This window comes from Agelaius tricolor, unplaced genomic scaffold (assembly GCF_023055355.1).
Source record: "Agelaius tricolor isolate 1412-34295 unplaced genomic scaffold, bAgeTri1.0.p SCAF_15, whole genome shotgun sequence".
Lineage (NCBI taxonomy): Eukaryota > Metazoa > Chordata > Aves > Passeriformes > Icteridae > Agelaius > Agelaius tricolor.
Window position 1 is genome coordinate 13,269,886 of NW_027269275.1, and position 16,530 is coordinate 13,286,415.

The 16,530-nt window shown below is 46.0% G+C and overlaps 1 protein-coding gene across 2 annotated transcripts; it reads left to right on the forward strand.

The window, feature by feature from the left end:
- Positions 1 to 759: 759 nt before the first annotated feature.
- On the forward strand, positions 760 to 12,145 carry B3GNT9 (UDP-GlcNAc:betaGal beta-1,3-N-acetylglucosaminyltransferase 9). 2 transcript variants are annotated; one of them, XM_071440471.1, is made up of 3 exons: positions 911 to 1,413; positions 7,958 to 8,000; positions 8,793 to 12,145. In XM_071440471.1, the coding sequence occupies exon 3, from the start codon at positions 8,857 to 8,859 to the stop codon at positions 10,102 to 10,104; it is 1,248 nt and encodes a 415-aa protein (XP_071296572.1). In that variant the 5' UTR covers positions 911 to 1,413; positions 7,958 to 8,000; positions 8,793 to 8,856; the 3' UTR covers positions 10,105 to 12,145. The 2 variants fall into 2 exon arrangements, with proteins under 2 accessions (XP_071296573.1, XP_071296572.1); XM_071440472.1 differs by lacking the exon at positions 7,958 to 8,000 and having other exon boundaries at positions 760 to 1,413.
- The last annotated feature ends 4,385 nt before the right edge of the window (positions 12,146 to 16,530 follow it).

Sequence of the window (16,530 nt, forward strand, 5' to 3'; positions counted from 1 at the left end):
CTGCCCACAGTCACACGTTTCTCCTGACATGCCAAGGCTGGTGTCCCACCTGCAAGGGAGCAGCTCTGATTGCAAATCCAAGCCAAGCCTCTGGTTTGTTCAGTTTCCAGTCACTGCTTTGATGAGCCTTTTTCAGCCAGCATGGGAGAAGGGGAGGTTTGTCCCAGCCCTGGCACCTGGAGGAGCTCACTGTGTTTCCTTCAGTGCTGTTGGATATCTGGGACTCCTCTGAGGCCACAGCACCTCTGTAATCTCAAATGCCTCACTCCCAGTGAGTTCTCCTCTCCCACAGGTGGGGAGCCAAGGAGCTGGGATATAAAACCTGCAGCAGCTTTGCACAGGAAGCCACTGGCTGACCTGACAGCTGAATCCAGGGAAACTCCTTTTGCCATGAACTGGAGCAGACATGTATTTTACCCTGAATCTCTTAAATCTCAAACACTGTTTGAAAATCACAAGATCAGCCCTTCTTTATCTACCACAAAGCTGAATTCCCAAATGAATGGCAAAAAGTGGGGTTTGGTTGTTGGTTTTTTTTGTTGTTCCAGGTTTTCGAAAGGACCCTTGAATCTGTCTCCAGCCTCTGCACTGCTCAGCTCACATATCCTCCCATCATTTCCCTACTAGGAAAGAAAGAAACAACCCCCAAGTGAATTTAACTTCTGAGCTGAACCCAACCTCAAATTTTTCAATTTGACTCTTTGCAGAGGTAAATACAAGGGAATTAAAAGAAAAAGGGCAAAATATAGAAGGAAAAGAAAAAGAAACTCAGAAAAATTAATACATTTCCTATTGAAAAAAGTTACGGCGGAGGGGCGGGAAAGAAAAACCCGGCCTTTTAGCAGAATCGGTGCAAATCCCCAACCTGGCTGAGCGTTCTCCCTCTCGACTCCTCCGCCCTGTCCCGCCGGAGCCATCGGCGCTCCCGGGCCCATCACGTGTGCGGCCTTGGCCGGGACCCGGCTCTGCCCCGGCCCGCCGTGATCGCCGGGCTCCGCTCGCTGCGGGGCCGGGGCTGCGCTCGGGGCCGCCCCGCTCCTGGCCCGATCCCAGCTGCGATCCCAGTCCCACTCCCGGCCCGATCCTGGCCCTATCTGAGCCACGATCCCGGCTCCGATCCCAGCTCCGCTCCCAGCCCCGATCCCAGCCCCATCCCAGCCCCGATCCCAGCCCCGATCCCAGCCCGTTCCCGGCCCCGCCGCAGCCGCAGCCCCGGCCCGGGCAGCTCCGCTCGCTGCCGGCGGGAGCGGCCGCGGGCCCCAGCGCTGCTCGGCGCCCTCAGGGTGTCCTGGGCTCCGCTGGAACGCGGAGCTGAGCGATGTCTCTCACTAAGCACATCCAGATGTGCCTGCTTGGCAGCCCGCTGCACAGACGGCACCGAGGGGACGCAGGATCAGCGCTATCAAATGGGCTGTAAGTATCTATTAAGTGTGTTTGATCTCGGGGGCTTGGGGAGGGTTGTGCAGCGAGCAGGGTGGACTGGAGTCTGTCCTTACTGCTTCCCTTTGCCCCCAGCTTTTCTTTTTGCCTTGCTGCTCTTGCATGTTGCTAAATGCAGCTGCCCGGCCCGTGATGGTTAACACGCAGCAGGCTCTGAACTCGCAGGCTCCAGCCCCGAGACATCTGCTTTACTCTTTACTTTCCAAAGAACTTTCTTTGAATGTTTAGGCTGTTTTTACAGAAGTGTGGGGCTTCTTTAGACAATGCCTGCAGTGCTGTGAGACAGGGCTTCCTCCCAGCCACAAACATGTTCCATTGGTGGCACGTTACATTTACAAGCCATAATTCATCAGTAAAAGGACATGAATCTTCCCCATGTTACACTGTGGTATGCTGTGAGCAAAATGGGAATTTTCAGGCCCTCTAGGGTCACAAAGATAGAAAGTAATTTAGCCCCTGTGAATCATCAGGCAGTTACTGATATTTTTAATAGCTTTTGGGTGGATTCTGAGAAACTTATGGGTTGGGTATAATCTTGAAATTAGTGGGACACATCAGCATGTACTCCCTGTCCCATCTGCCATGGATGTAACAATACATCCATGCTACTGCACTCCAGTTGCTTGGGTTTGGGGTGCATTGGGCAGATTATTTATCAGAAGAGGGTCTGGGACCTGAAGAGGTGGCAAGCAGTGCAGCCTGGGGAGGGCTGGGAGAGGAAGGTGTTTGTTTCAGTTTCTTACTCCTTCACAAACCTGCAAGGCTTTATTCCCCTCCTGGGACCCAGAAAAAAATAAGGTTTGGAAAAGAGACAGCAGGTTCCTTACCTTGGCTACTTGGGATGGATCTGTCCTCTCCCCAAAGCACTCAGGGTGTGAGTTGAGCTGCTGAGCCCTCTGCCACTCTGAAAATCAGAGCACCAGCAGCAGGACTGCATCTGAAGGTAGGACAGTACCTCTGGAGGCTGCTGAGCCTGCAGAAGGTCATTGGGCTTTACCTTCTCCTACCTTGCAGGTGGCTGAGCCCTCGTTAGAGGTGTGGGGCCGTGCTCAGAGGAGCTGGAGTTTCCCAGCTCCTGGGGCTCAGCCCGGGTGCCTGGCACAGCTCAGGCCTGCGTGGGCACTGCCCCCTGCACAGAGAGCATCAGGTACTGCCTAAACGAGCTGCAGCCCCAAACTGTGCCCTGTGTGCTTACACTGGGCCAGCAGGGCCAGGGCAGCAGGGCCGGGGCAGCAGGGTGCAGGGCCAGGGGTGCAAGGCCAGGGCAGCAGGGTGCAGGGCTGCCAGCAGGGCCAGGGCAGCAGGGAGCAGGGCCAGGGGAGCAGGGTGCAGGGCCAGGGGAGCAGGGTGCTGGCTGCCAGGGGAGCAGGGTGCAGGGCCAGGGGAGCAGGGTGCAGGGCCAGGGGAGCAGGGTGCTGGCTGCCAGGGGAGCAGGGTGCTGGCTGCCAGCCTTCCCTGAGCTCAGTCCTGCAGGCAGCTGCTCCTGCCCAGGGTCACCAGGGCTCCCATGGGACTGCAGTCCCCAGCAAGGAGGGGCCAGCTCCTCTCTGGGACCCCTGCACGTGCAAACAGACACTTCAACAACCCTCACACAGCAGCTCTGCAGCTCCTCTGTGTTTGAGTTTCTGCACTTCACAGAAGTTTCTGACTGGGGTGGAAGGTGAGAGGAGGCAACCACAGCAGCCATTTCAAGCAGTGATCCAACGTGACTGGCATTGCAAAGGGAAGGCTGGCAGTGCCAACAGGAGAAACTGCAATAAAATGGGACCAGCCAGCTGGGAAGCTGATCAAACTACATATTTGAGGACTGAGGCAGGCAGATAAATAATGCACCCTGTCCTGTAACAGCATGGATTTCATCCATTCGTTTGCTCTGGCCTGGAAAAAAATTTAAAATGCCCTGAAAAGCAGCTCTGACAGGAAAGTTGGAAATTGTCTTTGGAGCAGGGCCTGCATTTTTGTTACCTGCTTCCTCAGTACTTGACTCAACAGAGCTTTTGCCTCCAGGTGCTGCAGCAAATACCAGCAGCAGTGATGCTGCAGTGCTGTGACTGTGGCACTGGGCAGCAGTGTCTGAGCTGTGCCACTGTGAGCAGCTGAGCACTGAGCCTCTGCTCCTCTCACTGTGCTCCCTTGGTGCTGGTTCATGAACCCAGTTCCTGGGACAGCTCTCAAGACACTCAGCTAATTAAATCCTACAGCCTGCTCTCAGTTTGCTTATAGACTTCAGAACTTGTAAGCAGCTGAATAGGATGAGTTTTTATCTGGTAAGGCAGCACAGCAAGAGTTTTGGTTATTTCATTTTTCTAGGGCTTTGCACTTACCAATATGCCAAAAGGGGTCTTTGTATTTCAGCCACCTCTGTCTTCTAATCAAGAAGATCAAATAATTCAGCATCACTTTATGATCCTGTAACTCCAAATGAGACCTCTTCACAAACTCCCTGAAATGCAAAGAGAAGTTGTTCAACACCAGGGCCACTTAAAGCCATAACTTCGATGAGGTTATTGACCTCATCAATAGATAAGGGTCATCTCATCTATGAGTGGGGCAGTAGAAAAGCAAAGAAAGAAACAAACAAACCCCAAACCCATGGAGAAATAAAAGCCATTACGTGACACCCAAACATAGAAGTGGAACACAGCTTCTTCCCCTGCTCCAACACACAGAGCTACTTTTCCCCTTTAAACATTTCAGCAAGACATTTCAATTAAAGTGGTGCAGGCACAGGAGTCAAACATTCTCCCAGCCCTCAGGGGTGCAGGGGACAGGACCAAGGGTGTCAGTGGGAAGATGCAGCCTCCAGGGCTGCAGGCAGTGCAGAATTCCTGGTGTCAGCATCCTGCTCTATTGGGTGAAAGCTCACCTGCACACATCTGTTCCACACAGCCCCAGCTGCAGCATGGGCAGAGGGAATGTCATTATTGCTTCTTGAACAGGGTCAGAACTCTTCCTGAGGCAGAGGAACCAGGTGAGGAGGATCCTGGGAGTTTGCTTTGCTCTTGCTGAGGGAATCTGGGTGGAAAAATTCCTGTAAATGAGGCAGGAGAGGGACATGTGTGCAGCCTTTTCCCCTTGCAGGCCAGAGCTGGGGCAGGTCTCAGTATCCAGCACTGGCTGCTACAAGATGACTTTGTTCTTGTGGAATGCATTCAGCAAACATGAAATGAAAACAAATATCCCAAACCTGAAGCATTGCCTCAAAGTGTCCCCACCACCAAGATTATACAATCTTCTCTGATGATTACAAAATATCCTCATCAAACCCATCAGTGCTGGATCCCCCACACTTTCTTTAGCTCATTTTATGGACAGGACACCTCCATCAGCAGCCACAGCTCCACACATTCCATGGGCACACAGTGTCCCTCTGCTGCCCAACCCAAACCTACCAGTGGCAGCTCCAGCATCAGGAGTGAGGACAGGAGTCAGGAGGGAGCTGGGAGCACTTCCCTTGCAGCAGGGAGAGGCTGATCCAAGGACACCCCACAGCTTGGTGGGGATGGATGTGTCTGTGAGCCAGGCTGGGGTGAGAGGGCAGCAGAGCTCGTTGCTGGTTTTGTGCCCCTGTGCTCATTGCATCATGTTTTTTCAGCTTGATTATCTCAGCTGCTTTTCCCAGGGCTGGCTGGATCAAATAACCACTGCTCAAGGCACAAAGCAGAGTGCCAGAATCACCAAGGCTTCTTGACTGAATCTCAGGACAGGATCCAGAGGACTTTTTTCCACTTTGGCCCTGAGCAGAAGTGCCAAGTGATGGAGATGTGATGACTTCTGCAAAAAAAATTGCCAGGATGGGCTCAAGGTTTCATATCATTCAACTGGGAATGAAGGGCTAGCAATTTATTTTTTTTATCATCACTTGACTGCTTTTATTGCAGCTGTTCTTGGCCACATTTCAGAATCCTCCTCTCAAATAAATGAAAACCAGGCAGAGGACTGGGCCCTCTGCCCGAGCGTGCAGCAGCACAGGTCAGACTCCCTGCCTGGATGCTCAGCAGGGTGCCCTGCCCAGCTCTGGCCACTTCCAGCTTTCCAGCCTTTTGTTGTCTCTTGGGCTCTGCAGGCTGGGCCCCCCTGGCTCTTCCAGCTCATTCCCTATGTATGGCTGCCCATCTTGCCAGCTCGTGGATATGGGACCTTTCAGCCTCTTCCTCCTGCCCAGCTCAGCCCTCTGACATTGCTGGTGCTCAGCCCAGGATGGAGCATCCCCAGCCCCATTATCCAGCCCCATTATCCCATTCAGACCCCATCAAGCCAGAGTCAACCCCTCTCTGTGTCCATTCCCACAGAGTCAACACAAAGAGGGGCAGCTCCCTGCTTTCCCAATCTTGGAGGACACAAGAGGCAGTGCAGACAGCCAGGCCATTCCTCAAGGCCCTGTGATGCAGCAGTTTGCAAGCCCAGCTCCATTTCAGGTTGGATGGAGATTCCCCAGAGCAGCAGAGGAAGCAGAGGTGCCTCTGCCTCAGACCCTCAGGGATGTGCTGTGCTGAGAAACACTGCTGTGCTCTCATCTCTTTCCTTTGGCATCAGATATTTCCTGCTCACTTTGATAGCCCTGTAATTCTTTTCCCCTGGTGTCAAGGTGGATGAATAATCCTTTTGGCTTTAGGACATGCCAGAGCATCTGCCAGAATCATCAGTCCCTCTGTATTCGAGAGCAGAACAGCTTTTCCCACACTGACATCCATGGATAGAGCTTACACCACGGTAATAACCAAGGGTATTTTCCTTCCAAAGAAGGAAATACCTAACAAAGACTGGAAAATCCATATAATTAGATCAAGGAATGACTTCAAGGGCTGGCAACTTCGTTTGAAAATGAGAGGTCTGTACTCAGCACTGAGCTGTTTTATTTCAGCGTGGAAATCACTCTTTCAGATCCTTTACTTTCAATAAAAGAAAACACAGAGGAAAATCTGGGCTATCTGCCCAGGCTTGTAACAATTCAGGGTTTTTCTTGGCTTTTCCAAGGGCACTTATTGCCAGATTCTGAGATGCTGGCAGTATGAAGCTACAAGCCATGGAAATTACGAGTTTCATGACACGTGCATTTTATTCCAAGCCCTTGTCGATAACATTAAACACAGGAAAAATCCAGGACTTCCATCCAGCTCCTTAATTACCATCTGAAGCCTGGCAGCTGAAATAAGATCAAACTTTTGCCCAGAAAAGGAAAAAGAAATTTGCTGTTATTGTGAAGAAAGAGAGGGGACTTCATATGTAAAATGCAAACCAACATCCTATACGTGTCAAGAGGGACTGTTTCATGAGGCTGAGTGTGGTTATGAGCCAAGCCACATGGCAGAAAGAACATAAACAGAAAACAGATCCTGAATATTCTAAACATTTGTACAACAATTTAAAAGAGATCTGAGAAAACTGTTCAATCCTGCTATTAGTAACAAAGCTATGCCAGTGAAAACATCTGCCTAGGAGAGGAGTGAAAGGTAAACAAAAAAAGCTAACAAATGAAGAAAAGCCTCTGTGAGAGGGCAGAAAAAGGCAAGAAACAAGGCCTAAGGAAAAAACCCATGGTCATCAGGACAAGGCCAGTGTGATTTTATATCCATCAGGAATGCAAAGAGCCTTACACCAAGGCATGGGTATGCTGTTTTCCAAAATAATGATTTCATAAATAATGGAGACAAAGAGAATGAGGTCAGTAAACATTTTGGAGCTTGGGAAAAAGATATGCAATAGCATATGATGGTGAAATACTCTATTTCAACAGTACCTTGGAGGTGAAGCTAACCAGTAATGAAAAAACACAGTATTTAAATAATGATGTCCAAACAATGTGTGTCTAAGAATTTTAAAGGGTCTGACCAAGAAATCAACGGGTGTAATAATTTTCTTCCTCTTAAGTCTTGAAATATTACCTAGATACCACAGGTGCCACTGTTTTATTACTTCATAATTACAGACTAGTCAATCTAATTTTGAGTTTGAAAACTTAACATTATGGCCAATACAAAATGGGTGGTTAATGAACAGTTGATCCAGTCCAGGACAGTAAAAGGAGATTTGCTGAAAACAGATACCACCAAATTCTTACCAAGCATTTGCACCATTTCCTATCACGGTATGCCCTTGTGAAACATCCCTCTCCAACTGTTTTTATCCCAGAAGTCATCTTTGGATATGATCTCAGCTAATTCAGGACAGAGAACTGCAATACCTTCACAGGTAGCTTCTCTTAGTACAGCACAGGCAAGAGAGAGCCCCAAATCACACATGAACATGATACATTATTAGTGGAGGTATAAAATACTTGTGGGGAAATTTTTGGGTGGGGCTCAACTTCCTTCTTGCTGAGGAGAGGAAGAATGGTGATGGTGATGGGAATGGGTCATGGGAATGATGATGGTCTCTCACCTCCTCCTGGAGCAGCTGTGGGGTCCCTCTGTCCAGGTCTGCTGTTGCTGCTGCAGGGAGTGGCTGCACCCACAGGGTGGTGAGAGGACCTGCTGCTTGCTGCCTTCTCACTCTTTCATTCTCATTTTGTTTGCAGTTGAAGAACTGATCAAATAAGACAGAAGATCTCCAGGAAAAGTGTAAGTGAGGAAAAATCTTGTATTTCAAAAGGCAGCTTCACCTATCATATATGAACAAAATTTTCCTAACACTATGCTCTGTCTTGCTTCTGCATATTGGGATTTATTTCCCCACCTCTCACTTAGGGGTTCGGGTGATTTGGCAGAGGAAAAATACCCATGGCCCCTTCTAACCTTATTAATGGAAGTTACTTACAATGGTCTAATATTTTATAAAGAATACTGGCAGGAGAAAGGTCCTGTGTGAATTCCAGATTGTACCCAATGCATTCATTTTGAGTACCAATCTCAGTTTACCAAAAGTTGGCTCCGTGTGCAGGGAAACACCAGCAGCACACTGCCATGAAGAGTCTGCCCTTCAGCAGGCAGCTCTGGGCCTCCCTGGTCAAAAAGGGTAAAAGCAGCAAGTAATGGTTGTCAAGCTAGGAAAAAAAAAGGTAATTTTTTATGGAAGAATGGCATCATTCATAATTTTCCACTTTGCTTTTCCCAGTGAAATCTCTGAAATGACAAAACACAATCAGCAGTAAGGGATGCAGGGTTTTGGGGTGTGCTTAGAGGGTGGTTTTCAGGATGATGGACGATTGCTTAACCAAGTCACAGAGCTGGCTGGCACTGGGATCAGCAGTAAGTTTGCAACCCTGTGTGCCTTTTGACAAGTTTCTCAATGTCTCTGTGCTTGTGTGAGCAAAATGTGCTTTGCTGCTGGGTTTTTAAATGATGTTTAGTCTTGCCTGTTTGCTTCAGACCTGCCAAATCCTCACTGCTGACACACTCTGTGTTTATTTACAGATGGGCAGTGGTGCCAGGCAGCTCAAACACAGATTTTAGCAGTCCCAGGAACAGTGGAGAGACAATGAGAGTTCGCCTCAAAGGGGATGTGATCTGTACCCTCCTCCTGCTGGTGGCACTTTGTTCTTTGCTCTACTCCCAGCTGGAACATTTGGTCCCAGCAGGAAAGAAGGAGCCAGCACAGAACAAACCTCGAGTGGCACCAAAAATCTTCTCTGATCCCAGAGCACCTCGGAGGCTGATGCCAGCAGAGGCAACTGCACCCAGACCCCAAGTTACCCCTGCCATGAGACCAACAGAAGTGGCCAAAACCAGGGTCCAAACTACAACTCCACCCCCACTGACTGATTCTGCCTTCAACTTCAAGCTCTATCTCCTAAACAAGGATAACAGGAACTTCAATCTCCTCATTAACCAGCCCAGGAAATGCCGAAAGACACCGGGAGGTCCCTTCCTGCTCATTGCTATCAAATCAGTGGTTGAAGACTTTGACAGGCGTGAGATTGTCCGGAAAACGTGGGGCAGGGAGGGTTTGGTGAATGGGGAGCAGATCCAGCGAGTGTTCCTGCTGGGAACACCAAAGAATAGGACAGTGCTGGCAACATGGGAGACCCTGATGCACCAGGAGAGTCAGACATACCGGGACATCTTACTCTGGGACTTCATGGACACTTTCTTCAACCTGACCCTGAAGGAGATCCATTTCCTGAGCTGGGCTGCTGAGTTCTGCCACAACGTGAAATTTATTTTCAAAGGTGACGCTGATGTTTTTGTCAACGTTGAGAACATCGTTGATTTCCTCAAGAGGCACGACCCCACTGAGGACCTCTTTGTTGGGGACATCATCTACAATGCCCGTCCCATCCGCGCCCGGAAGAGCAAGTACTACATCCCAGAGAGCATGTATGGGCTGAGCATCTACCCTGCCTACGCTGGGGGAGGAGGCTTCCTGCTGTCCCGCTGCACCATGAGGAAGCTCTCCAGGGCGTGCAGAGAAGTGGAGCTGTTCCCCATCGATGATGTCTTTTTGGGCATGTGCTTACAGAGAATCAACCTCAAACCCATTTTGCATGAAGGGTTCAAGACCTTTGGCATTGTTAAGCCTTCTGCTGCCCCACACCTACAGACCTTTGATCCCTGTTTTTACAAAGATCTCATGGTGGTTCATAGCCTGAAGGTTGCTGAGATCTGGCTGATGTGGAACCTGCTCCACAGCCCACGGCTTTCCTGTACTCAGAAGAAGCAGGTGAAGAAGCCTTTCCAATGGAAGAAGAAAGCTCAGATAACAACACCAGCATCACCCCTCAGATAATGCAGGAAGAGTGCAGCACACACAGCAAACCAGCCAAGAAAGGGAGCCTGGAACTGACACTGCCCAACAAACCAACTTTCCAAGTATTTTAGCATGTCTGATTTACAACATGAAGAGAAGACAACAAACAATTGCAGGAATTTGCCCAAATTCTACATTTGCACATACATATCATGTGGGTCCTTATGTACTAATAAGTCCAAATAATCATAACATATGTATAATTTATTATTATTTATTAGCATTATAATAGTGCCTAGTGGGACAGTGTGTAAAAGCACATTGAAAAATGCAGTCCTTGGACATTTTTCAGCATGGTCAGAAGTGTGAGAAATGAAAGAAGACATAGGGTAAGAACAGACACCAGGGAGCACAGGGATCATTGTCAACTTCCTGCTTGACTTGGACTCATTGAAAAATGACCAGACAGGAACTAGAGTGCAGGAAATGGAGTCCCCTTAGTGTCTGCTCAGATCACATCACTGCTGCCTGGCTGGTTTCCCACAGGTCTTGTAAGAAGAGAACAACAAACAGCTCTTGAAATGGGGTCCTACAGTTGCAGTTCAGGTAGATTACAAGAAATCAAACTGGAGGCTGAGGCTGGCGTGGCTGGTGGACCAAGGGACAGGTAAGTAGATGACTAGAAAGGAGCAGACTAAAGGGCCTTTAGAGAAAGGACAAGAACTTCAAATTGATCACTTTGAATCTCGATTTTTCATCATTCTTCTCAGTTCAAAGATCTGCTCTACTGACATGCTGAATATTTAGGGGAACAGTGGAGCAGGTTTTGGCACTTCCCTGAGCTCAGGCTCTTTGCACTGCACTAACTGACATTCAGGAAAAATTCAGAAGTCATCAACAGTATTTGATCACTCTCAGGATCTGACCCAGATTTTCAGAAGGTTTGCATCTGGAGAGATCCTTTGGCCTCTGCTCATAAGCATAACCCCACACAGAGCTGCTGCTTGCATCACATTTGGGAGCTGCCTCAAACCAGAGTGGACTGGGCTGGTTTCTACAGACCTTGGGTTCTGCAGAGGGCAGCCAGGACTCTCATACTGCTGTGGATGTCATGTGAAGGGAGAAAGTTTTCAGACAAAAGGACTTCAGAATAAAAGTCCATCTAAATTTATTGCAAGAATTCAAAACCACACAGCAATCTTTCTGTTGGCTTTCCAAGGTTCAGTCAGGAACTTTGTGAGTATTTTAAGCATCAGACAAGAACACTGAATTGCTCAGTTTTTCAAAGTTTAGTCCAGACTTTGATGCATTTTGTTTTTCCCAACAGCAGACTACCTTAGAAGAATATACTTTTATCAGGCATCAAAGCAGAAGTGAACTCCTCTAAATCAGGGTTACAAAGCTGTGAAATTCATGGGACAAAGAGCCTGAATTCACCTCTGATACTGTGTTTGTTAATTCTTTTACAAGTTTTTACCCCCTCAACGAAACTCCTGTCCATCAGAGAACCCCTCAGGATGGCACATCCACACAGCTTCAAAGGAAACTACAATCAGCCATAAAAGAAAGCCCAAAGTTCCTTTCCCTTGCACAGAGCCTGGAGCACAGCTGCATTTCATATCCGTGGGTAAGCTCCCTCCCTCCCTCCTTCCCTCCCTCCCTGCAGCAGTTTGGGCTCAGTGCTGGAACTGACAATGCACAGGGAGAGCAGCAAGCTGGGGAACAGCCCATGGACAGCAGCTTTACACATTGGAAACCTCCATCATGAGTTCAAGCCTTACAACAATGTATTTCCAAGAAAAATTCAGCTTTATAGAAACTGAACGATTTCTACATTTGAGATATTTTCAGGATGCAATCCTGAAATACAAAATGTTCGTGTGAGCTTCACAAGGAGCTTTGCAGGGTGTGGAACTAAGCCAAAGCCTCACTGGTAGGACAAAGTCACCCCTGCCCGTGTCTGCTAACATGTGTGATACATGAGTATTTATGAGACTGTACAGAAATGTATTACCTGGGAGTAGTTTACAGTCTAGGAAATTATTTATACCATCATTAAAAGACAGCATGCAGACGTGCCTCTCATTGTCAGAGTGAGTTTGTCAAGTACACCTGCACACATGTTGTAAGACTAAAACCACAGGGATTTTTCATGAAGACAGTAACATGAAAAATACATTATTCATTATTTTGGATAACTTGGTAAGTATTTCCTTATGCTGGACTTATTTTAATGGCAATGACAGAAGAATAAACAGAGTTTACCTTGTGATTTCCTATGAGGCAGCTAGTCAGGTTCAGCAGTCCTCATTAAGGTTTTCTTTTTACACTTTTACACTGGAGATGCAGAGGTTGGGTCCTCCCTCTGTAATGTCTTGAGATCTGCAATCTATCCACAGCACAGCATTAATGAGTGCATTTTGTCCCAGATCAAAGTTGTTGAACATCTGCGTTGACACAGTCTGTGCCAGCACACACCCTGATGGCAGAAACAGAACTAGAGTAAACTGTTTACTCCATTATCTTAGTCTATAGAATAGCTCATTTCTCTGATCCAGTGAATACCAGAGTCTCTCTTGATGAAAGATCCATCTGGTTTTGTTCTCCAGCCTCTACTGCATGGCCTGTTTGACCTGGCTTTAAGTTCCCATTTGCCTCTGCAGTTGAGCTGGAAGTTCACAGACACCACATGTGAGGATGATGCTCTGGGGAATGCTGAGGGCTGGGCTGTAACCCCTGCAGTTCATTGAGTTCTGCTCACTGCTACAGTAGGCAAAGGCTTTGGCTTCAGCCAGGCTGGAGATTGTTTCCTTAAGGATGGGGGTCTTTTCAGAAAACCCTAAAGCCCCAGGTGTTTATGATAACTGGCAGGAAGGACCCTCTGCTGACCTTTCTGATGCATCACAGAAACCCAAACTCATCCTTTTCAGAATCACATTCTGAGTAGGTTTTATTAACTGGCCAATTGAGTGCACCAGTCATACTTGCTATAAATCTTCGCTCGGCAATTCTTTTCCTGACTAACCCAGGACAAGAAAAGAAAACATTAAAACATCCTAAGTGGGTGCCACCAGTAGCAAACACAGCAAGCAGACTTTCTCAGTATAAACTTCTGACACTAATACAGTACAGTAAGTTTTATGGAGTCCCAAGGATCCACACACAGTCAAGTTTTGTTCCTGCTCTACATAAATAGCCAGATTTGGTCACCACAATGAGCAGAGCTGGCTTGAGCCTCACATTCAGCACCTCCAAGTGCATCTCTGGACACACAAACTGGTAGGGAATACCAAGATCCATCATTCAGTCAAGCCACTGCAGACTCAGACATCACAAAAAAGAAAGCCAAAGAGGACTCTGAAGCAATTCAGTATTAAAATCTTGTGCTTCCTGTCTGCAGCTTAATTATTCATCTTTCTACAGCAGGTTCTCAGAAGCAAACCTCAGCTACAAACTCCAACAGTACAAAATATTCAAACAGCTCAGAGAACCTTCACTACATATCAGCACTGAGAACATTCCCTGGGAGTGCTGAAAGATCACAGAGAAAAAGAAGTCAATCCCAAAGCCCAGCATGAAAAACTGCTGATCTCCTGGGTTGTTCCAAAAACAAAATAAAGTAAAAACCGTAAAGTGCCATAAAGGGCTTGAGCTGGTCTTGAAAAGCAACAAATAAAATGAAGAAAAAAAAATTAAATAATAAAAAAAAAAACCATAAAATTTTAAAAATAATTAATTAAAAATACATAAAAAACAAAATATAGTAAAAACTGTAAAGTGCCATAAAGGGCTTGAGCTGGTCTTGAAAAGCAACAAATAAAATGAAAAAAAAAAAAAAAAAAAAGAAAAAAAACCCATAAAAATATAAAAATTAAAAAATAATTAATTAAAAATACATAAAAAAGAAAATAGGAAAAACTGTAAAGTGCCATAAAGGACTTGAGCTGGCCTTGAAAAGCAACAAATTAAATGAAAGAAAAAAAAAAATTAAAATAAAAATTTTTAAAAAACCCCATAAAATTAAAAAATAATTAATTAAAAACACATTTAAAACAATATAAAGTAAAAACTGTAAAGTGCCGTAAAGGGCTTAGGCTGGTCTTGAAAAGCAAAAAATAAAATGAAGAAAAAAAAAAATTAAATTTAAAAAAAAAAAAACACATAAAAATTAAAAAATAATTAATTAAAAATACATAAAAAACAAAATATAGTAAAAACTGTAAAGTGCCATAAAGGGCTTGAGCTGGTCTTGAAAAGCAACAAATAAAATGAAAAAAAAAAAAAAAAAGAAAAAAAACCCATAAAAATATAAAAATTAAAAAATAATTAATTAAAAATACATAAAAAAGAAAATAGGAAAAACTGTAAAGTGCCATAAAGGACTTGAGCTGGCCTTGAAAAGCAACAAATTAAATGAAAGAAAAAAAAAAATTAAAATAAAAATTTTTAAAAAACCCCATAAAATTAAAAAATAATTAATTAAAAACACATTTAAAACAATATAAAGTAAAAACTGTAAAGTGCCGTAAAGGGCTTAGGCTGGTCTTCGGATGCATCAAAAAAAAAAAAAAAAAAAAAAAAAAAAAAAATTAAAAGAAAAATAAAATTAAAAGAAAAATAAAAGAAAAAAATAACGTAAAAATTAAAAAATAAAATTAATTAAAACACATAAAAAACAAAATAAAGTAAAAACCGTAAAGTGCCGTAAAGGGCTTGAGGTGGTCTTGAAAAGCAACAAATAAAATGAAAAAAATATAAGAAAATTAAAATAAAAATTAAAAAAAAAAACAACATAAAAATTAAAAAAAAATTAATTAAAAACACATTAAAAAATACAGTAAAAACCGTAAAGTGCCCTAGAAGGCTTGAGCTGGTCTTGAAAAGCAACAAATTAAATGGGAAAAAAAAAAAAAAAAAAAAAAACAAAAAATTAAAAATTAAAATTATTAAAAACACATAAAAAACAAAATAAAATAAAAACTGTAAAATACTGTCGTAAAAGGTGCCGTAAAGCGCGACTGTCGCAAAACTGCCGTAAAGCGCGACTGTCGCAAAACTGCCGTAAAGCGCGACTGTCGTAAAAGGTGCCGTAAAGCGCGACTGTCGTAAAAGGTGCCGTAAAGCAACACTGTCGTAAAAGGTGCCGTAAAGCGCGACTGTCGTAAAAGGTGCCGTAAAGCAACACTGTCGCAAAACTGCCGTAAAGCGCGACTGTCGCAAAACTGCCGTAAAGCGCGACTGTCGTAAAAGGTGCCGTAAAGCGCGACTGTCGTAAAAGGTGCCGTAAAGCGCGACTGTCGTAAAAGGTGCCGTAAAGCAACACTGTCGTAAAAGGTGCCGTAAAGCAACACTGTCGTAAAAGGTGCCGTAAAGCGCGACTGTCGTAAAAGGTGCCGTAAAGCGCGACTGTCGCAAAACTGCCGTAAAGCGCGACTGTCGCAAAACTGCCGTAAAGCGCGACTGTCGTAAAAGGTGCCGTAAAGCAACACTGTCGTAAAAGGTGCCGTAAAGCGCGACTGTCGTAAAAGATGCCGTAAAGCGCGACTGTCGCAAAACTGCCGTAAAGCGCGAGTGTCGTAAAAGGTGCCGTAAAGCAACACTGTCGTAAAAGGTGCCGTAAAGCGCGACTGTCGTAAAAGGTGCCGTAAAGCGCGACTGTCGTAAAAGGTGCCGTAAAGCAACACTGTCGTAAAAGGTGCCGTAAAGCAACACTGTCGTAAAAGGTGCCGTAAAGCGCGACTGTCGTAAAAGGTGCCGTAAAGCGCGACTGTCGTAAAAGGTGCCGTAAAGCGCGACTGTCGTAAAAGGTGCCGTAAAGCAACACTGTCGTAAAAGGTGCCGTAAAGCGCGACTGTCGCAAAACTGCCGTAAAGCGCGACTGTCGTAAAACTGCCGTAAAGCGCGAGTGTCGTAAAAGGTGCCGTAAAGCAACACTGTCGTAAAAGGTGCCGTAAAGCGCGACTGTCGTAAAAGGTGCCGTAAAGCGCGACTGTCGTAAAAGGTGCCGTAAAGCAACACTGTCGTAAAAGGTGCCGTAAAGCGCGACTGTCGCAAAACTGCCGTAAAGCGCGACTGTCGTAAAAGGTGCCGTAAAGCAACACTGTCGCAAAACTGCCGTAAAGCGCGACTGTCGTAAAAGGTGCCGTAAAGCAACACTGTCGTAAAAGGTGCCGTAAAGCGCGACTGTCGCAAAACTGCCGTAAAGCGCGACTGTCGTAAAAGGTGCCGTAAAGCAACACTGTCGTAAAAGGTGCCGTAAAGCGCGACTGTCGTAAAGGTGCCGTAAAGCGCGACTGTCGTAAAAGGTGCCGTAAAGCGCGACTGTCGCAAAACTGCCGTAAAGCGCGACTGTCGTAAAAGGTGCCGTAAAGCGCGACTGTCGTAAAAGGTGCCGTAAAGCGCGACTGTCGTAAAAGGTGCCGTAAATCGCGACTGTCGTAAAGCTGCCGTAAAGCGCGACTGTCG